The sequence below is a fragment of the Lissotriton helveticus genome, chromosome 1_2 (genome assembly GCF_964261635.1).
Source record: "Lissotriton helveticus chromosome 1_2, aLisHel1.1, whole genome shotgun sequence".
Taxonomy (NCBI): domain Eukaryota; kingdom Metazoa; phylum Chordata; class Amphibia; order Caudata; family Salamandridae; genus Lissotriton; species Lissotriton helveticus.
The window spans coordinates 102,393,689-102,416,959 of NC_136058.1; the positions used below are offsets into that span (position 1 = coordinate 102,393,689).

The 23,271-nt window shown below is 47.5% G+C and overlaps 1 protein-coding gene across 14 annotated transcripts in view; it reads left to right on the forward strand.

Moving 5' to 3' along the window:
- The first annotated feature begins 4,843 nt into the window (after positions 1-4,843).
- DOCK7 (dedicator of cytokinesis 7) overlaps positions 4,844-23,271 on the forward strand; it is an 870,736-nt gene continuing 852,308 nt past the window's right edge. For all 14 annotated transcript variants that reach the window (XR_013603568.1, XR_013603571.1, XM_078669468.1 and 11 more), the window contains exon 1: positions 4,844-4,996. Coding sequence is in view for 12 of the 14 variants with exons in the window: in XM_078669468.1 (XP_078525594.1) it covers positions 4,959-4,996 (38 nt within the window). In the remaining 2 variants the exon portion in view is untranslated. The remainder of the gene's footprint in view (positions 4,997-23,271) is intronic.

Here is a 23,271-nt window from a genome sequence, read left to right on the forward strand (position 1 = left end):
GGAGGAGGTATAGCCTGCATACACCGATCTGACATCGAAATTAGCTGAATTCAATCGGACCCTCTTGAATCCTGTGAATACCTTGGTAACGGGATAAGAACTGCAGATAATCAAAGGTGCAACTTGCATGCGCTCTACCATCCACCAGGCAATAATACCACCTTCTCAGACCAGTTAATGGAGATTATCACAGCCAACTGTAACAGTCACACAAACAACATATTCCTAGGAGACTTTAATCTACACTGCGACGACAATAATGACAAACAGATCAACGCACTTAAAGAATTTTTAAGAGATCTAAACCTTACTCAAGCCTGTACAGAACCAACACATTCAAAAGGGGCACCCTTAGACTGGGCAATCTCGAGAAACAAGGATGTTAAAATCCACTAGATTATGCCGTGCGATTGGTCGGATCACCATGCCATAACCTTCTGGATACCCACCATAAAAAAGACCAGGACTACACAACAGGTGAAACTTAAAAAGTGGACTCGAGACACCAAAGACCCTAGTATTGAGCTACTAGTAGAAAGATGTGAGAAAGACCTGAGTCCGCCCAGCAACTTGTTAAACGTCAACAAACTCACTGATCACTACACTACATCAATGACGAATATAGTCAACTCCACCATGCCTCTAAAACTAAAAAGAATCTCAGAAAAAGATCAAAATCCATGGTTCAATGGGGCACTGAATGAAGACAGACGGAAACGTAGACTAGAGGAAAGAAAATGGAGACAGCATCCATCATACCCCCAGCTGAAAACTCTCAGAAAAATCAGAAACGAGTACAACAAAAGTGTCCTCAATTCCAAAAAGGAATTTTTTAGATCAGAACTGGATGATGCCAAAAACAGACCCCGGAAACTATTTGAGATGTTAAAGCAACAATCCAATAAGCTGGCCAAATCTGCCCAAGACACAGCTAAAACGCAACTGAGCTGCGAGGAATTCGCAACATTCTTCACGGACAAGGCCATCACTCTGGAAAGAGAGCTCAGGATGGCAGCCGACAACCTCGCTAGCCAAATACCACAGCTGGACGATGCTAACACGAAAAACGATCTTGAGAGTTCGAAAAACAATGCGCAATGGGCAATCTTCAAACTTTATGACCAAAATACCATTGCAAAAACTATATCGGAGATCAAACCAAATAACCACTACAATGACCCTCTCCCCTCAAAATGCCTAAAAAGAATCAACCATGTCGTCGTCCCTATATGGATAAAAATAACAAATGCATCACTATCTCAAGGGATACTACCAGAATGCCTGAAAACAGGTCAAGTCCTCCCCATCATCAAAAAACCTACAGCAAACCAGGCAGATCCAAATAACTTTCGCCCAGTAACAAATATTCCATTCCTGGCCAAACTTATTGAGAAATGTGTGCAAAATCAACTGAGTGACCACATTACTAATTTCAATCTACTGGACGACTGCCAATCGGGATTCAGACCAGGCCACAGTATGGAAACAACAATCTTACATATAGTGGATGATGCGCTGCAGGCCCTAGATCACAATCAAACATGTTTATTAGTCCTTCTTGACCTGTCGTCAGCATTTGACACGGTAAATCATGTAAAATTGCTAGCACGGCTTTAAGACAGGATGGGAATATCGGAAATGTTCTGAAATGGTTTGAATCCTTCCTCCTGGACAGAACACTAAAGTTCCTGGTCAATCAGACGCTGTCCCCTTCATGCCTGAATTCGATTGGAGTTCCTCAAGGATCAACACTATCTCCGTCACTGTTCAACCTGTATGTTAAACCCCTTACAGAAATTCTCCGAGAAGCAAACATATCACATCACATGTACGCAGATGACACTCAGATCTACATCAAGATCGCGTCACTGGAAGACATCAAGACGATGAATGAGGCCTTAAAAGTGTCACTACAATGGTTAACTAGCAATCACCTGAAGCTAAATGCACAAAAAATGGGAATTCCTTTTAATATCACCTCCAAAGAACCCCACGAATGTGAAGGAATGGACCAATCTGATCACAGCGCTAAACTGCACCCCTACCCTAGTTGACTCAGCTAAATCACTGGGAATAACGCTGGATAAGAACCTAGACATGAAAGCCCACATCAATGCAATGGTGAAAAGTGCCCATTTTCACCTGAACTATATCAGAAAAATTAAACAACTCATCACTCCGACGGACCTCAAACTGGCAGTTCAGTCCTTAGTTATTTCAAGGATTGAATATGGATGTACAACACTAGCAGGTCTATCAAAAATTTCTACAGCACCACTAAAAACCTGTCTCAATGCGGCCGCAAGACTCGTTACTGGGTCTAGAAAATATGACCATATCACCCCACACCTCAAAGCATTAAACTGGCTACCATACGAAGCCAGAATCCATTTAAGATGGCATGTATTACACACAAAGCGCTCCACTACAAAACACCAAGGTATTTAGCCCAGAAAATCGAGATATCAGGGGGAAGCAGACCAGCTAGGAGTGCCAAGGAGATGTTGCTGAAACCACCCATCTTTCGGAAGAAGAAAACGTATGACAGAGAGTTCTCTGGAGCAGCCCCCAGAATCTGGAACTCACTTCCTCCAATCATTAGAAAATTCCAAACACGGCAACATTCAAGAGGGAAGTGAAGATCTTCCTAATGAACAAATTCCTCTCTTAAACAAGACTTTCCTCAATAACACTCTGGGTCCTTTATGTAGAACTTAATGGAAATACAAATCGGGACCCTTTGGAGAGGATTAGGGGTACACCTCTGTACATTAAACAGATCCTAAATGTGTTTCTGTTGAAACTGCCAAGATCATCGGAATCTAACTTATTTTAACACTACTATACCTTTTGTTTTCTATCTGTAACACATGTAACTGTGAAGCGCTCTGATTGATACCCTTGGGTCATGTTTGCGCTATACAAAACTCTATAAATAAAATAATAATAAATAAATAAGATGGCCTCAACTGATGTTTCTAACCGGAAAACATCCATACTTTGATGTAAAATGTACAACTTGTCTTTAATATTATCTATTTAAAATCCACTGCCTGCATAATGCAAACACGAACTTGCTACAGGTATTGCCATACATTATTAATGCAAAAACTCAATAAAAAAGATGTTTAAAAAAATCAGTAGTGCAGCAGGTGCAGTGGCTCTGCTGCCCAGGGTATTACGAACCATCTGCATCTCAATTTTGGCATATATTACCTCTCAACCAAGCAAAATGGGAGCAGTGTTACATCTCTGTCTGAAGCTAATAACATGGCTGTCAGTATCAGTTTGCAAAAATTAAGAAAGCATGACGCACATTTCTTTCCTTTATATTCTCCAGACTCCAATGAGTAAGTGAGACCATATATGCAGGAAGTAGGGACGCAGGAGTGTTGCAGCACCGCTAAAAGAACCATCCTGGAGTTCCAAAAGTGAAAAAGCATTGACAATTAATGTAAATGTTGCTCTTATCTTGTCACATTTACTATGCGAATAAAGATCAGGCAAAGCTCAGGATAGTCTTCTGACTGATAGCTGCATATTCTTTTAACATGGAAATGTGTGTTTATTTTGTTTTGTCTGACTCCAAAGTGAGAGGATTTTTTAAAGTGAACTATGTGAGAACCTTCCTGGTGTGAAAGGAAAGGCTGTCGTTTTTTCTAACTCATAACAAAATTTTAAAGTACATGTAAATTAATTGCAAAAATATTTCAAAATAAATAAGTTGTTAGGAAAGCACAAATGTAGTGCTTTAATAGGACAATCAAGACACTTTACTTGGAGATGTGCAAATGACAAATTTTCGCTGAAACCCATTTTCCACACATTATCGGTTTTGCTCTGTATAGTTTAATCATTAAAACTGCATGTGCAAATTTAGTGGCTATTTAAATTGAAAATATGCTGTCTGTAAATTACAGTGCACTACCACATGTTTTAGTAATATATTCGTGATAGCATGCTCCAAAATACACCAGTTACATACTACTTACTTACCACTCTCTAGCAGAATGGATATGTTTTTGCAACACTTGTCCTTTGTGTGATGCTTGGATTTTCACACTCCCGTATGACTTCAGTGATGTAACATTAGTGGCAGCGCCCCCGCACTGAAAATTGTTCCAGCACCCTTGGGTGTGACCCGATTAGACATGCACCTGGAGAGATGGGCGAGCCACTGAAGGTTCGAGCCAAGATAAAGACAGGTTCCTGGCCCTGACGCCTCTCGTGTTCCTCTTGGAACCTCGATCCAGAGCCCATTCATGTGGCTTCTGCCATCAGCTTACCTAGATGAGTCTTGCATATAAATATAAATATGGGCGAGATAAAGAGCCCACCCCCCGCCCCCACCACACCTCCCTATTAGCTTGCTGCCTGGGTTGCCGAGCTTTATGGATTTACAGATTTAATTATATTTCAAACCGAATATAGCTCTGGCTCCATGTTCCCTTACCACTCAATGCCCACTCGCACACATTTTATCTAACTGCTCCCAAGAAGAATACGTTAACAGTTCCTTGCAACTCAATGGCCACCGAAACTCCGGGTGTCCCTCTGTTTTGGTCTCTGCAACGCTCTGTTTTGTGGGACGCACTCCCTCCCGACTAAAGCGACTGCTGTTTGCTTCCAATGGAAACACAGTTGTGGCACTCTGCCTGCTTTGAAATCTGAATACACTGCACGAGTGGGTGTCAGACTACAAAATTACGTCGTGCGACTGGGCAGCGGCCCAGATCCAGGCAACTTAATTACTCTTTAAGCGCCGAGGCCCTAGGTTGAAGTACGGTATTTTCAGCGCGCACTCCTCCCAGTATTTCTGTTCGGAGTGCGCTTGTGTGCGCGTCATTACGGTAGCCGGGCCCGCTGGCTGGCTTCCCTGTGCTCCAGCGGCAGCACCAGCATTGGAGCAGCGGAGCGGCTGCCTTCCCTCCCCGCTCCCCGGGGCACCGGCCGCAGCCATGGCGGAGCGCCGCGCCTTCGCACAGAAGATCAGCAGGTAACGCGGGAGCGGTCTGTCGCCTGCCCCGGGTGCCAGGCTGTCTGTGTGCTGGATCCCTGCGTACTCCAGCGGTGGAAGGGGCCTAGCTGGGCTGCGGGAGTGCTCGGCCTGCACGGCTGCTTTGTTGCTGGGTGTGCGTCTGTGGTTCTCCCCGCGGGCACAGGGTTTTGGTGCCACCCCTCTGCACTAGAGGCTGTCTCCCCGCCTGGCGTGCGCTCTGCTGTCACTTTGCTGCCCTGCCCCTGTGCACGGGTGACTCTCTCTCGGGGCACAGATCAGCCACTTACACTAGCCACCCCTTATAGGATGGCAGTTAGCGAACTGATGGGAACAACCAGAATTCGTGTTATGTTTGCAATTTTTAATACCCTTCCCCCCCCCAGCCTGTCAAATGTGACTCATTTAATGTACGCCAGGAGCAAATACAATTCTGCTTTTTTCTGTGAGGAAATCCCCCTCCTGAGTGATCTAAAATGTTGCATATATATGCCTGGGCAGCTCTGTTTTTGTGTAAGAAGTATACTGCTAACCCGGTTTGCTACTTGTACATTTCTCTGTAGATAAGGCTCCAGTTGTTGTTTTTCTTGGACACTTTTTCCTCTGTATCCCATGTACTATGACCACAGCCCTTTCCAGGCTCATCTCTTGCAGTACGAGACACAGTGTGTTCCGCTTGGGGCTCCACCGGGCTGTCGTTTTCTGGGCGTTGCACGGTCCTTCACATGCAGGGGCTGAGGAATGTCCCAGTGCCCCTTCCCCACCCACGCGGCTCACCATAAATATAGCGCTTTCATGTGCTGGTATGTGCAGTATGGAATGCACTGCCATCGCTGAGAGCTGCATCATACTCCGAGCTCACTCTCTTGTTTACAATCAACCAGAAGTTCTTCATCATCATTCACTGTTCGGGTTCTCTGTATTGTTGACACAAGAGTGTGAGAAGCTGGAGATCCAATGTGAGCATCGCTTCTTCTGGTGATTTTTTTCACGACGTTCGTGTAAGAAACACCACCAAACTTTTTTAACACAAGAATGCGAGACATAGGTTTAGTGCTCAAACTGCATCGGATGGTGTGTTAGAAATATCGTTTTACACGCCTTACCAAGTATGCGTAACAAACGAATTATCTTCTACCCAACCACCCTGGAGGGCTTTGGGACGCATTAAGAGTTAATAACTAGCTGTTAAATGACGCGAATGTCGCCTTTGCCACCCCACCTATTTAATCAGTCACTTTATAAAAGGTTAAGTATGCTTTGACACAGATGGGGCGGTTTTTCTGACACATTGAAAGACCAGTGTTTGTAACTTGTCTTTGGGAGTATTTGTTTACACAGGAGTTTGAATGCCTTTTCACGTTAGCGTCTTAATGCCGCTGTGACTTCACAAGAAATGTTGCACTGCTCCTTTTTGAGCAGCGATAGCTGAACATTTTCCCTAGAGCAAAATCTTAACACACTTTCTATGCACAGTATAGAAAGTTTAAATCATCTCAGTTACACTTTGGGGGACAGTGGCCAGTTCGAGAAAAGCAAGGGTTCACATTGTGGTAGCTGATTTGCAGTATCATAGTTGACACTGGAAGCTATAGCCAAGCTTTACTAAAGTGTTGTAGACGGTATATAGCGCTTCATATCCTTGTAGACCGAGCACAGCGCTTCCGTTCCCTTTGTGGTCCTGGGGGCCTGTTTGGAGTGCATGGTTCTAGGAGTGTGGGTTATATGTTGGCCTGTATGGAAGGTGTTGGGTGTCGTGCATGAGGATCTGAGATGTGCTCCAATAACAGTGCAGCAAGTTAGTAGCTGCGCATTAGCATGAGGTCCTGTAGAAATGTGGGACAATACATGTGGTTGCATATGTGGGTATCTACTCTACCATCTTTAGGAGTGATCTATATCCTAGAAGTATGTGAATAAACGTGCATTAAAGCAAACATATGCTGTCGTCAATAGAGTTACCATACCAGTCCAAGTCGCAAGAGACATGGTTTTGCTATCTAGTGCTTTTCTTTTCACATTTGAAATGAGTTGTGTGAATTGTAGTCTTGGTTTACTTCAATCTAACCAATTGGGTTAGCGTGCCAGATTGCATTCCAAAGGCCCAAAATTGACATACCAGTTGATGTGGAACCATAGCGTAATCCTGCATTTAGTCATGGATGTGGTGAGGTGACCAATGTATTGCACCACTCAGCCTTATGGTGATTGGATAGCTGCATAATGGAACTCAGGGACTTTTAGGCGAACCCTTACTGAGGAAGTTGTGGTTGGAATGTTAGAAAAGGTGTGCTGTAAGTTTCTATCTTTACCCTTGAGCAGATGCCATAGTGGAGTGTACCCCATGGTCTTTGTTGTATAATGCAATTAATTTATAATCCAAACGCTTCCTGTGTCCTGGGAGAATTAGTCAAGAGTGGATCAGTTATGAAATTTCAGAATGTGGGACGATGATCTAGAGAGGGATGCTTTGATATCTACCTGTGTCATTTTCCATATGTGCTTGCATCATTGTTTCATAACCACACTGTCTACTAAATTGTCTTTATTAATTCCTAATCAAAAGCCTTTTGCAAAAATTGATTTTAGAGCCATTTCTTACTTACCTTTTGAGGGTCACTGTGACATGGAGGGATTCTGGTTTCACCAGTGAAATAAAATCTGACCACTTAGAAAGCATATGAACCAGCATCAAGCTTCTGAGTGCTTTGATACCTGTATGTTCAGTGAATTAGCTGCTGACAGATATAGACTTTCCATGAGTGTTTGAATTTGCAGTGGTGACTTGGAGGGCAGATGAGGCACTAGAATTGCAATTAGCATTGAGACCCAAAAAAATGTTCTAGCAGAAATTTTTGCAGTCGGGGCCAGCGACTTCCGAGACCTTACTTCCCTTAAATGATGCCTTCAATGATACTTTGATGGCTACTTGGTCGAAGCTTTGCCCACCTGTGAATAGACAGATGACCAGACGTCTTAGACTGGGAGGCTAGTGACTCAGATCTTCTCACAAAGCATCTCACTCCAGAGTGTCTTTTTGTTTAGGCTTTGACTGGCAAGGTGAATCCAAACTCATTTCCTACTCAAGACAGAGAATCCAAGAGGATTGATGTTTTTGGAAAGTGAATGTTTTCCTTTGTAAGTCTACCACGTGGTTCGAAAATGCTGTTTGTCTGCTGGGCAATACACACAAGCCCATTGGGATAGGGCCAACGAGATCTTGCCGACAGTCAAGGAATAACTTAGGTCCTCTTTGGTTCAAAGATATGATTGAAAAGACACTGCCAAATTTATTATCCTCACAAGTCTGGGCACTACGGGTTGCCTGGAAAGGGCAGTTGTTGGCAAAGTTTTAACAGACGTGAATGCAATCCACATGATTCTCTGGCGTCCCTAATGAATATACCTTTTGACGAGTCTCAATTTTTCGGCGAGATGGCGGACTCTGCGATGGAAAACCTTAAAGTCAGCAAATCTACAGCATGGTCCTTGGGGCTGTTGAACCCAGTCATATAGTTTTTGAATCAATTCCAAAAGTTTAAAGGCTATTTCAGAGGGCTGGTGTAGAGACAGCCAGCCTTTGTAACCAGTGATGCAGCAGACACCCTTGTCCATATGAAGCTGTGGATATAGGTCTGGCAGGCAGGATGCTGGCCAGAGGTTGCATCAGTACTCCAATTCCTCTTCTGCTACAGTATCCACTAAACCACTTTAGTTTGCTCTCAGTTGCACATCTCTAACCAGTGGGGGACAGGATTTAACATTCTTTCCAGGTTGGCGATCCATCACGTCTGACTGATGGGTGCAATTTGGCTATGCTCTACCTTTACTTTCCGGAACGTCCTCTAATCCTCTAACACCACAGCAAATTTCAATTGAGCATGTGTCTATTTTATTAGGAGCAGTGCTTTAAATGGGCCGGTACGGAGTACCGGCACTTTTTTGTTTTGGGAGGGAGAGTACCGGCACTTCTTGAGAGAATTGCTATACTTTTATTGGGAGAGTACCGGCACTTCTCAGAAACAAGCAGGTACTCTGCTACAGAGTACCTGCACTTCTATTTTTCCATTTCAAGCACTGATTAGGAGATGTGCCTGTTGCACCAAAAGGGATCCATTGAGAAAGTGCCAGGCACTGGAAGATGAGAGGGTTGGCACTTTTGCTATTTAAGCATTCCGAAGAAGGACTGGGGGTCACAGGCCTGTTCAGGACCTTCAGCCTATGAATGCCTTCCAGAGAAAAAACAAATTCAAAATGCTCACACTTGCCCGGATCCTGTCTGCTGTGGACTTGGATGAGTGGATGGTGTCTATAGATCTGCAGGACAAACATTTTCATATACCAGTCCTGCAGTCCCACAGAGGTTACTTGCGGTTCAGGGTAGGCCTGGAGCATTTTCAGTTTGTTGTGTTCCCTTTCATCCCCAGCAGTGTCCTTCGGTGTTCATGAAAGTGATGGTGGTGGTCGCTGTCCATCTTCGGAGGTCGGGCATAAAAGTTTTCCCGTGCTCGTTGACTGGCTGTTAAAGGCGAGCTTACCGCAGCCAGTCGTGGACCATCTCCGAATGACTGCAAACCTTTTGACATTGCTAAGGTTCACTATCAAAGAGCAGAAGTCCCACCTGATTCCTTTGCAGGAGTTTACATTTATTTGGGTTATCCTGTACATTTTGGAGTTCAAGTCTTGCCCCCTGCCACGATTCCAGGATATTTGGTCTGTGATCCTGATGTTTCAGTCTCAGTCCTGGCTCATGGCGGGAGCAGCCAGGTCTGAGGCGTCCTAGCCTATTAACCACATGCATTCTCCTCCTCGGCTGTGTCAGATGGCATGCTCTGGCACTTGAAGTTCCAATGAGCGTAGCATCAAGATAACCTAGCCAACACCATCCAGGTCTCAAAGGAGACTGCTCAAGATTTTCATTGGTGGCTGTCCAAACACTATTGGTTCAGTGGCAGACCCCTCTCCCTTCACCTCCCAAAACTGACAGTGATGAAGGATGTGATGGGCTGGGGAGGTGGCGATAAGGGGACTCTGATTTCTGGCAAAGGCTAGCTCCATACCAATCTTTTGAAGTTGAGGACTATTCAGCTGATCCTGAAGGCCTTCTTATCAAGGGGATGCTGGTGCAGGTTCTCAAGGGCAACATCACTACAACAAACAGGTCAGAGTGGAGTCTTGGGTCCTGTGTCAGGATTTGGTTGGAGCACTCAGGTTTGTTGCTGATCGCAAACCATCAGTAGGGTCCCTGATTGCTAGAGTGAACAAACTGAGCTGAAGGCATCTGGCAGATCATAAGTGGTGTCTACACATTGAGGGGGTGCAAGGCATTTTCCATTCAATGGAGAACACTGGCTAGATCTTTTTGCCAACTTCAAGAGCATGCAGTGTTAAAAGTTGTACTCATTGGAGTTTCAGAAAGAACACTCATTAAGAAACGGACTCTGGCTGGAATTGTACACGGAACATATTTACTCCTTCACTCCTCTTTCTCTCCTACTCCGAGTTCTGAAAAAGATCAAGTCCAACCAGGCTCAATTCATCCTAGTGGCTCTATATTAAGACAGGAGATTGTAGTACCTAGAGGACAGATGCTCATTCGTTCAGGATGCTATTTTGTGAGGGCCTCCTGTCTTGGCAACGAGGGGGCGTCCCAAATCTACGCAGTCTACACCCACATGCATAGAGATTGAGTGGTATCAAATGACTGCATTTGATTTGCTGCGTGTAGTTGTGGATGTCATCCTTGCCTCCAGGCGCCTTTCCACGAAATCCATTTATGCTGGGACAAATATTTGGCCTGGTCCGATGTTTGTAAGATTGACCCCCTACAAACAAAGCTGTCTGAGGTCCTTTTGTTTGTTTGGTATTTAGCCCCCAGCAAAGCTTTTCAGTTGGCACTATCAAAGGTTATATGTCAGCCCTCTCGGCCTTTCTGTGTTTACCGGACCAGTCTTCCTTGCTAAAATCACCTGTTTTGATGAGGTTAATAAAAGGTTTGACAGACCTGTTCTCTCCAAAACCTTTTGTGATGCAAGAGTGGTACTTTAACTAGGTCTTCTCATTTCTCATGTGTATCCCCTTCGCGGAGATGTAGAGCTGCTCGCTGTGTTTTGTGACCTTAACGACCGTCGTCCTCACTGCGGTTACGTCAGCTCATTGCCTCAGTGAACTTCAGGCACTTTCAATACAATTGCCCTACAACACTATTTTTCCAGACAAATTGGTGCTTACCAGAAGCTGTGACTCCCTTCCATGTTGAGCAGTCCATCACCCTGCCAGCAGTTTTTGCTCTCCCTCATTCCTCAAAAGAGGAAGAGAGGCTCCATTGGATAAACACCAAAAGGGCTTTAAGATTGTCCAATAATCATATCAAGGAAGTGACAATCAGTTCTTTGTGGAGTCTTCTGGTCCGAAGAAAGGGAAGGTAGTGCAGAAGAGTACCTTGTTGAGTCACTTAATCCTGTGCATTAAGATCTGCTACACACTCGAGAAATTAAGAATATGTTTAGGCAACGCAAACGGGTCGTTTCTTGTTTGAAAGGTGTTTCTGTCTGGATGATTCATAGAAACTCACCTAACATACAGGATGGGCAAAGGCTAAGGAGCCTAACATTTTCACTTTCATTCTTTGTCTATTTATGGGGTTTTCAGAATCCATTTCAGGCGTTTCAGGCTCACAGCCATTGAGGTCTTTTACGACTGCTTTTCTGGGACCTGTTTTCATATACCATGGCACTGTGAACTGAAAATCAAGTACAGCTATTTTGCACTTTGTTGTTTTAATCTCTTGTAATTATTTTCAATTGTTAACGTGCATTAATATTTCATCAGTAGGATAATATTATGTTATCAAAAGAACCTTTTACAGCTGTGATCATTCTACAGTTTGAGATCACCTCCTTATTTTAGTATTGCACCATGATTTCTTCAGCGCCAATACATAAATGAATTAACACGGAAGCTATAACTTTGACTAGGTGTCTCCTGTCTTATAGTGTTGCACTATTTTTGGGCAAAAGTTGAATGAGGTCTAGTTTTTGTGTATATGTGCAGAATCCTGGCGAATTAAAGAAATGATGGGAGGTGGTTTTATCCACTCTATAATCATGTATACCCTCTGATAGCTGTGCATGCAACTAAGTCACTGTTTGCTTCTTCATTTATGTTAGCCATGGTGTTTAGTTGTCATGTGTTACTTTTCCATCTGGTTTACCTAAGCATAGCCAGCTACCCAGCATTGGTTGTAATTGATCTTCAGAAGGACTTGTTCATGTCTTCTAAATCCTCCATCATCACATGCTACAGTGAGACTATCGTTTGCCTGCATGGGCCCATCTTTTCTTCTCTATGTAGTGACCTACTTTCCCCTCAGGCCCATGTTTTGTAGGGCCCTTGTGGTGACTTCCAAGAGATAGATGTGTCTCTGTTCGCTCGTTTCAGAGTTAGGTGAAGGAACTTATTGTCCACTTTCTTCTTCTTTTTTTTTTTCAGAACAAGATTTTATTGTTGGTTTTAAAGTAAGATTGCATGACATCCACAGTACTCCGAACACCGGAGGGACTGTGAGTAGAAAATCAAAATGCAAGGAATTGCAATCAATACAGCAGTCAAATTAAACATTATTATCAGAAAAATACCCACCCCCCTACCCCGTAAGAACTACCCCCTCCTGGATCCCACCCTAGCCCCGTTCACGATGTCCACTCAGGTCTGTAAACAAAATAGTCATTTTGAATTGGTGATGCACTCCATCCCCACCCCGGTTCTCAAAACATTTGCTCATCAGCGACATCCCGCTGTAGCGGCGGCTCCAGCCACAATCCCCTGTATTCCGCCCATCTCTTCCATATTTTGTAGTGCTTTCTGGGGCAGCCTCGGGCCTCATATACTGGACGTTCCAATCCCATACAATAATCCAATCCTTGTTTCCACACCTCTATCGGGGGGGGCCTAGGGTCTTTCCAAGCACGGGCCACATCTCTCTTGGCTACCGTAAGGCCTAGAAGTAGTAAGTGTCGTTTGTAGATGTTACCACCCACCTGTTCCATGACGAAGGCCCAGCTGCGATGTACGGGGAGCCTCCAACCCAACACCTCATCCAGGCAGTCCCACACACCCGTCCAGTATCTCTCCAATGCCCCACAAGACCATACCGTATGCAGGAACGTGCCCACCTCCCGGCCACATCTCAGGCAGTCAGGGGAAGCAATCAAACCGGCCCGCCACAATCTCTCTCTCGTAAAATAAGCTCTGTGTAAGTATTTAAATTGGATAAAGCGCAATCGTACGGCGATAGCCGCTTCCCTCGGAGCAGCGAGAGCCTCCCTCCAACCCTCTTCATCTATGTCTCCCACGTCTCTCTCCCAGGTGGTTCGCAGTTTGTCCAGAGAAGGGGAGCAATGAGTGACCAGTGACTGGTAAATGCGGGATATTTTCTTCTCCTCCAGATCCCCCATGAATAACTTAGCTTCCAGTGGACTGAACTCCGGAAGGGAGTCCAGTCCCTCCAAGGCAGGGGAAATGGCATGTCTGAACTGCAAGTATTTGAAAAATTGAGTTTGGGGCATGTCATATTCGTCCCTCAGGTCCTGAAATGATTTAAGGGTCGTGCCCTTCATGACATGGCCCATCGCCGAGATCCCTATCGTATCCCAGCCGCTGAACCCCTGCAGGGCCGCTAAAGCCGGCAATCGGCCATTCCGCCACAACGGGGTCTCCTCTGTTAGCCTGTTCCACCATCCCATGCGGCTAAGCGCTCTACGCCAGATCTGAAAGACCACCTGGGTAACCACGGGGAGCCTCTTCCTCTTCCCCGCCGAGTACAATAGCGTATGGATAGTGTCTGGTTCCATCAAAAATCTCTCTAGGGCATACGCCGGGTCACCCCGATCCCTGTACCACCACTCATTTAATACTAACAAGTGAGATGCTTGATAATAGGATAGGATATCCGACGACGCGAGTCCGCCGCAATATGTAGAAAGGAAGCAGGTGCGGAGTGCCACCCGTACGGCGCCCCCTGCCCAAAGAAAGCATCCCAGTGCCGAATTAACCTGGCGAAACCACTGCGGCAAGACTGGGTAGGGGTGGTTCTGCAACTGATAGAGCAGGCGAGGGAGGGCCACCATCTTGAAGATGGCCGAACGGCCATAGATTTGATTTGATTTGAGTAAAATTTATATCGCGCAAACAATAACCAGAAGGCATCAAGGCGCCTAACAGAGCATATCATAAACATAGGCATGTCACCATTACAGATAGGCCTGCATAAAGAGATGCGTCTTCAGTGCACTTCTGAATGCCTGAAGAGTGGGTAGAGATCTTAATTCCAGTGGGAGGGCATTCCACCACTTGGGCGCCAAGGTGGAAAAAGCCCTGCCACCCCATTTAGCTCTCCTGAATCGAGGGGCCGACAGAAGAAGTCTACTCGAGGAACGCAAATTCCTAGAGGGAGTGTAGCGGGACAAGATAGATCCTACACCAGTGGGACTATTTTTAGCTAAGGCCCTATAGGTTATACAAAGGGTCTTGAAGTGGATACGGTCCTCGACCGGAAGCCAGTGTAACAGCTTTCTAGCCGCTGTAGCTGAGGCACGTTTGGGGAGATCCAGGACAAACCTGGCAGCAGCATTTTGGACTACCTGCAAGTGCTGCAGTAGACTTTTATTCAGTCCCACGTACAGCGCATTGCAGTAGTCCAGCCGGGAGCCAATGAGGGCAACTGCAAGCTGTTTCCTTGCCTGCAGCGATAGGTAGTGCCTGATCCTCTTAAGAATGTGGATAATGCCCCAGCAGGTGGAGATGGTTCTGTTGACCTGTTTATCCAAATTGAGGGCGGGATCAATCATGACCCCAAGATTTTTTGCAGAGGAGGTAGGGGTGGGGCAGGCTCCTAATGAGTCTGGCCACCAACCAGATGACCATACGTCCTCTTTCCCTCCAAACACCATCACCTCCGTCTTCTCTCCATTTAATTTCAATGAATTATAAATCATCCATTGTCCGACTGCCTCCATACAAGATCTAAAATTGGAGGCTGTCGGGGCGCCTGACTGGGAGAGAGAGACGAGTATCTGGGTGTCATCCGCATAGGATACTATCTCCATCCCATAGGATCTAATTAGCCTGGCAAGTGGGGTCACATAGATGTTGAATAGGGTCGGACTAAGAGCCGACCCCTGGGGGACCCCACATTGCACCGGCAGGGATGGAGATAGGTACTCCCCCCAACTTCACTCTTTGCACTCGGTGATTGAGGAAAGAAGTGAGTAGATCTAACGCCGCCCCCGAACCCCAACCTCCCTCAGCCGAGATGTTAGCACTGAGGGAGAAAGGGTATCGAAGGCCGCCGTCAGATCCAAAAGGATCAGAAGGGTGGTCTGGCCCCCATCAACACGCGTGCGGATATTGTCCAACACTATGGTGAGGGCCGACTCAGTGCTGTGTTCCCTCCTGAATCCATGTTGGGAGGAGTCAAGACAACCCGAGTTCTCTACAAATGTGGCAAGATGCTTGTTAAGATGTGCTTCTAACATCTTTGCTGGTGCTGGCAGTAGTGATATGGGCCGGAAATTTTTTAGAACTGCAGGGTCTAAAGAGGCCTTTTTAAGTAGAGGTTTTACTACCGCGTTTTTCCATTGGGTGGGGAAGAGGCCATCCCTCGTGACTCTATTCATAATATCAACCAGAGGGGGCAAGAGAGTATCCCTACACTGTTTCAGAATCCTGATAGAACATACATCCAGAGGGGAGCCAAATTTAGTTTTATTGAGGAGGCTATCCAAATCCTTTAAAAGAAGAGGAGGAAAAGAGTCTAGGGTTCCCAGAGGAAGTATTTCTGCCGGGGCATGGTCCATAGCCCCCAGGGCAGGGGGCCCAGTGATGAGAGATCTTTGCACCTCCAAGGCAGAGTAAATATCTAATATTTGTGCCTGGAAGAAAGAGGCAATGTTATTACAAAGCTCTTGGGATGCTACTAGGGGATCTGGGGTTTGGAGAGTTATAAGGGAGTCCACTACCCTAAAGAGCTCTTTAGGAGAGGTCAGTGAGGTTGTCAAGGCCGTAAAATGCTCTTGTTTGGCCTTTATGATTTCAGCTTTATAATTCCTCAGCAGAGTCTTATGAGCTTCCCTATCCTTTAGATCCCAACCAGAGTGCCATAGTCGCTCCCGCCTCCTTACTTCTTTTCTGAGGAGTCTAAGATGTTCCGAGAACCAGGGGGCTGAGGGCCTTTTTCTGGCTCGGTGGCATAGTTGGATGGGGGCTAATTCATCCAATGCTTCAGTCACGGTCCTTTCAAACTGTAGGACTGCTGTAGAGACATTTTCCCTTAGGGATGAGGACAAATTGAGTGCCCACGGGGTAAAGGAGCTGTATGTAATGTTCTTAAAATTCCTGCGACGTTCCTTTTTGCTTGATGTATTTTTGAACGTATGGATGAGCGGACAAGCTAACTCAAAAGGAACGGCCAGGTGGTCGGACCATGACAGGGAGATAGAGTCCTTGATTATCAGCCTCTCGTCATTGGAAAAGATTCCGTCGAGCGTGTGGCCTGCTCGATGAGTAGCCCCTTTAACCAATTGGGCAAATCCACAGGCTGACATGGCATTAAGCAAGGAAAAGGTTTCCTTGGTATCGTGCCTCTCCAAATGAAAGTTAAAATCTCCCAGAACCGTAAAATCTTTCCGACCAAAATAGGGTTCTAAGATGTGGAGAAGCCGTTGTCCAAAATCAGTACGCGAGCCAGGAGGGCGATAGACTAGTATTCCATTGAAGAAGGCTCTATGGCCACTTTTTATGGAAAAGAATAGGGCTTGAAAACTGTCCGTGGGGTCGGAAATAGAGACAGTATGGCAATGAAAATAATCCCTGTAAAGAATTGCTAGCCCTCCTCCCACCCTGTTCAGTCTATCTTGACGAGCCAAGCAATATCCTTCAGGGACAGCTTCAATAAGATCAGGACCAGAAAAGTCCTTTGCCCAAGTTTCCGTCACAAAAACCAGGGAAGGCTTCTTGTCTAATACAAGATCCCTAAACATGATGTTGTTTTTAATAAGCGAGCGGGCATTTAGGAGGAGGCAGTCTTCCTTCAGAGTCCTGACTCTTGGAAAAGAGGGTTGTTTAGGCATATGACTGGATGGAGGGGGTATGGAGCTTACCGTATCTGACATCGGGCATCCACAGGGTAGAGAGCTTAAAATATCATCAGGCGAAAATGAATGGAAACATGAAAGCCGAGAGGGTTTAAGCGCGAGCAGGGTCTGAGTAGAATATCTAAAGTGCAGGGGGTCAGGGGGATCTAAGCCATAAGGCCAGCTGTCCAGCCCGTCCTCAGCGCGGACGGGCGCAGACGGGCTGGACTCTGGCGTGACTCCGGCGTCATTGCGGCGCACTCGCAGCGCGCACACGGTGCGCGCCATAGTAGCCGGTTTAAATAGAGCTCTAGCCAGTCCACCTGACTGCTAGAGCGCGATCAATACAGCGCTTCCCCAACACCCACCCAAGATGGCGCTCACCTAATTCAGAAGCGCGAGGGACCGGCCCGCCAAAATAGCGGTGAGGGCACTATTTACGTGCAGCAATGCGAACCGGGGTTAAAAGCAGGGGAAAACTATGGGCAAATGAAATTAAAATAGTAGACAAAACGGGATATTTTTAAAATACGCTAAAGCGTCCTAAAGCGGCCGTGGATGCAGCAGTGACAGGCCTAAGCAGGAGGACCTACCTCCTGCCTTCCTTAAGTAGTAAACCCGGAAACCGCCTCTAGCCAGTCCACCTGACTGCTAGAGCGCGATCAATACAGCGCTTCCCCAACACCCACCCAAGATGGCGCTCACCTAATTCAGAAGCGCGAGGGACCGGCCCGCCAAAATAGCGGTGAGGGCACTATTTACGTGCAGCAATGCGAACCGGGGTTAAAAGCAGGGGAAAACTATGGGCAAATTAAATTAAAATAGTAGACAAAACGGGATATTTTAAAAATACGCTAAAGCGTCCTAAAGCGGCCGTGAATGCAGCAGTGACAGGCCCAAGCCATAGAGGTTTAAGGGCATACGGGACCATGTTTTCATGTCAGACCGGACTCGGTCCCATACCGGAGCTACGTTGCGTTCCCACGAGACTCCCGGTATGTCCGTCAGGAATACCCCGAGGTATTTAATACTCCCGGTAGCCCTCTGTAGAGCCGATGCCCAGTTACCTAGTTCCACACTACCTCCCATGGTCCATAAAGTGGATTTCCGCACATTAAGATGGAGCCTCGAAACCTCCCCAAATACCCGCATAATTTCAAGGACTCTCGGTCCCGACCTATTTAGGTTTGTGAGAAAGAAGAGTACGTCGTCAGCATAGAGCGCGATCCTATCAGACGGCCCAGCCTCCCATTCAAAGCCCTTCATCTGCGCGTCAATGCGTACCCACGCCGCTAAAGGTTCCATGGCAAGGGCGAACAGGTACGGCGAGAGGGGGCACCCCTGTCGGGCGCCACGTCCAATAGGAAAGGCGCCCGAGACCGCGCCGGCCACTCTCACAGACGCCGTCAAGTCCGTATACAGCAGCCGTATGTAGGAGAGGAAGTGGGGACCCAGATTCAAGCGAGGCAGGAGCGCGTGTAGGTACACACAGCTCAGCGAGTCAAAGGCTCTTATCAATGTCAGCCAGCAAAAGCGCCGCCTGAGTTCCGGTGGCTCGCATCATTTCTAATGCCACTTGGGCCCGCCTAATATTGTGTCTTGTAGCTCTATGTGGCATAAAACCGGCCTGGTCCGGATGGACCAGGTTAGTGATTAATGGGAGGAGGCGGTTGGCGAGGGCTTTGGCGAGTATCTTCGCCACTATCTCGGTGTGTCTCCAATCCCCCGGTAGGTGACCTGACTCCCTTGCAGCGTCCAGCGCCTTTTTATAACGTGCCCCTAACTGGAGATGATATTTCCGAAAAAACTCGCACGGGAACCCGTTGGGTCCTGGGGCCTTCCCTGCGTTCAGTTCGCCGAGGGCCTTCCCTAATTTTTCCGCTGACAGTGGAAGCTCGAGGCGACTGTGCTCCTCATCCGAGATCCCCTGTGGCGGGAGATCCGCAAGAAATGTATCAATGGCATCTGCTGGGAGGAATTCCCTAGGGGCATATTGTGTCGCATAGTAGCGCGCAAAGCTGTCGGCAATTACCTTTGGATCTGACAAAGAGTCTCCGGCCTCATCTCGAAGCCCCGGCAATATCTGTGTTTGAAATGTGCTCTGGCAAAGTCTATACAACATCGTGCTGGACTTATCCCCCCATTGGTAAATTCTGCTTTGTGTGGCAAGCCATACCTGACGTGACTCCTCCAGGTGCAGGGACGCAGAGTCCCGCTGCGCCTGCAGCAGCCGCCGTACGTCTCCCTCTTCCCCCGCCTCCGTGCATTGTTCCTCCAGAGTGCGGACCCGAGCCGCCGCACTCTCCAGGCCCTCCCTTCGCTTCCTACGAGCTTTCGCACACCAGGCTATATCCACTCCTCGGAGTGTGGGCTTCAGAGCCTCCCAGAGGGTCACATCATCTAATCCCGACTTCTCATTATCGTTCCAGTAATGGGCTATGGCCTCCCGCATATGGGACTTGTAATCGTCCTGTTGCAGGTGCCAGGTAGAGAGCCGCCTCTTATCCAGAAGTAAATTAAGGACAATGGGACAATGGTCAGAGAGCCCGCGTGGTAGTATAGCCGTCGATTCCACCCTCCCTATCCTGGCACATGGAACAAACAGGTAATCTAATCTGGAGAAGGATTTATGGACCGCCGAAACATAAGTGTACTCCCGGCTATATGTATGTTGGTAACGCCATGCATCCGTCCAGCCCATGCCCCTCACCATATCATTCAATCTTGTAGGGGTAGATATCGGCTGCCCACCACCCGGTCTGTAGCGATCTACATTACTATCCATAACATCGTTCCAGTCTCCTCCAATCACAGCCAGCACGTCCGGAATCTCAGCCCAGACGGTGAACAGTTTCTCCACAAGTGACCTTTGCAGCGGGGGGGGGGAGCATACACACTGCTAAAGACCACTGGCTCACCATCAATCACCCCCTTAACAAACACGTATCTGCCCTGGGCATCTACCCACTGTGTGGAGTGATCATAAGACACCCTACGATGAATCAGTATCGCCACTCCCCGGGACCCTCTAACAAAACCGGCGTGGAACACCTGTTGATATCCGTAGCGCTGCAAACTAAGGGTCTTGGTACCCAGAAGGTGAGTTTCTTGCAACAGTAGGACATCTGCCTTCTCTCTCTTTCCCTGTCGCAGCACAGCGCCCCATTTAATTTTGTCTAACATGCCTCGTACATTCCAGCTCAATATTCGCAGCGCCGCCCTGGGGGGCTCCAAAGCAAGGCCTCTAGCCGCCATCAACCGGGTAAATGTCCAGTTGCCTGGGTGTAGGGAACTGCATCCGTATACGTAGTCTCAATAGAACCTGGTGTACCATCGTGCTGTAAAAGGCTACCCCTATTTCCCCCCAACTCTCATGTCCCCCCACCCCCCGGCCCCCAACCAAACCCCACCCCTATACCTCAGCAACATTGAAGTATCTGTCGCGGTGCAGGAGCGCCCCAACCCCCAACGGGAGGTCGGAGGCCACCCACTCCAATGGATCCCCATAAACCACACCCTCAACCCCCAACTAGCCCCTTAGGGGGGCACGCAACACCTGCGGAAGACCCTGAGGCAAATGTCTGCCTTACTGTCTGCCCCCCCCACCCTTCCCCATCCCGCATCCCATAACTAACAGCATAAGTCTGTAACACAGTATTACGGTGCTTCTACAAGGCATACACCATCTCCGGCTGGGCCGCATGTCGCTGCTTACGGTTCCCACATCGCTGCATAGCTCAAAAGAGGTAGCTTACGGTCCATCGCCATTCACGGGTCCACTGTCTGAGTGTCTGGAGGATCAACCTCCTCCGTATCTCCCTTCTTGGCGGGGGACCTTCTGGTGGAGCGGGACCTCCAGTTGCTCCTACTGCGAGAAAGTCGGTGGGTCTGCCGCGGCGCCGCCGAGGAGGACGAATCAGAGTCCCGAGCTGGCGAGGTTCGCGGCCGAGCTCTTACCGTCTCATCAGTCCATGTGAAGACTTCCTTCGGAGAATTAAAGAACAGAGTACATGACTGATACACCACCCGCAGACGGGCCGGATAAAGTAGGGCATATTGGATTTTGAGGCTTCTCAGGCGAGCTTTGGCCGCTGTGAAGGATTGCCGCTGTCGCTGTACCAGCCTTGTATAGTCCGGAAAGATCAGAATCCGCTGATTGTCACACATGAGGGGTTCTTTCAAATGGGCTTGTCTCAGGATAGTGTCCCGATCATGGTAATTAAGCAGTTTGGCCATCACCGGTCGTGGGCGCTCCCCAACCGGCGGCTTCGTAGCAAGCGCTCTGTGTGCCCGCTCAATGACAAAACAGCGAGAGAGGGTCTCCTGTGGCAGCCAGCCCTCCAGCCTCTGAGTGAGGAAGGCCTCCATATTCCCCTTTTCACAATCCTCCGGAAATCCAACAAACCGTAGGTTGTTGCGCCGAGCCCGCCCCTCGGCGTCCTCCGCCCGGAGCGCCAGGCCCTTCTGAATCCCTTCCATGGTGGCCACTTTCTTCTTCAGTATTGCCACATCGTCCTCTACTCCGGTGATCCTTGCCTCGGCTTCAGTAATGCGTGTTACCGCGTTTCGCAAATCTTTGCGCAATAAAGTAACATCAGCCCCAACTGCCCCTATCTTGGCGTCCAGGGTGTCTCTAGACTGGGTGATCGCCGTCAGGAGCGCTGCATTATCCGGCCCCTGGAGCGGAGGACTCCCGGAGGCCTCGGCCGCTCCACCGGAGCCGGTGAATTTGTCAAGAGTACCCTGTTTCGAGGCTCCGCCGCCACTCCCGCCTCTGGTCATGATCTGTGGCCGGTGGGGTCGGTCTTATGGGGACACTTTCTTCTTTTTTGGGTGTGGAACGAGGCCTTATATATATCGTTTTGACATCAAGAAATCTGCTCTGCCCAATTTTGTCTCAAACTGTGACTTACGAATAAAAGAACGTTCCCTCATCATGTAGTAAAAACCTATGTCTGCTCCTGTGCATCTGGAGCACTTTGCAGTGTCCACAGCAGAGATCTTGTTAATCCGTTTTAGGATCAGATAAACTCACCATAAATAACTGAATTAGATTTTTTCAAGTCGGGAATTTCTTGATAGCCAGTGTGTATAGCCCAATGCTTTACACCAGTACTTATCAACCAAGTGTTTGCCACTTTCATCTAAAGTCTCAAGCAGGTCATATTAACTTTAGTCTTTAAGATTAAGGGCTCTGTAGTAACCTGTTACTTGCCTGCGATCATCGCCTAGAGTAGATAAGAGTTGAACACTTCTGGCTGTTTCATGCCGCACAGGACATGTGAGAGGGTATTAAAAAGCAGAAACTGCTGTGTGTGAAGCCCTTCCTACTCTACTAGATTGGCTAGAGATTTTAATTTGCACGAGGAGCAACAGCCTCCTTTAGGTTCCAAGAATGTTTGTCCATTCCTTGATCTGGAGAGCTGTAAAATGTCTCCTGGGTCCAGGCAGGCCCACCAGTGGTATGGCCGGCACATATGGTCGATATGTTCTGGCCTTATATGTAGTTGCTTTCCAGCATTTCAGTGCTATGCGCAACAATCAAAAACCCCTATCAATTCTATTTGTGGGGTCCATGAATAGGTCATCTATGACCCCCTCTTACACCTTCTCCTTTGTTGTCCTTGACTCATGAACGTGGGCTCCTGCCAGCTGTCATGCCACCAATGTAGTTGGGCTGCCACAATGTAGGATTCAAAGTTTGGTGTGCCAAGGCTCTGTCATCGGCATCCAAAGCTTACCAACAGACACTCTGCATCTTGTTGTTCTCCAAATTTGCCTCAGTCTTTAGTGAAAGATCTTGGAAGCCACACTGGTAAACTGACAAAATGGGACAGAAGCCTCAGGCGCGTCATTATTTTATCTACCATAGCCCTACCCATGAGGCACACAAAGGGGTTTTCTTTAAGCCTATACACTTCCTTAGGGATTGTAGACTCGCCCCCATGATTCTGTCCGTCAGGTCTGTCTCAGTATAGAAAATGTTTACACCCAGGTATTTAAGGATACATGCAAAAGCACCACCCCCCCATGGTCCATCAGGAATAAGCAGCTTATCGACTAATTTACTTGTAGGCATGGTATGTGGCCAGGTCACTCAAGGAATCAATCACCAAAGCCAACCCAGTTATAGCCACCACTCAG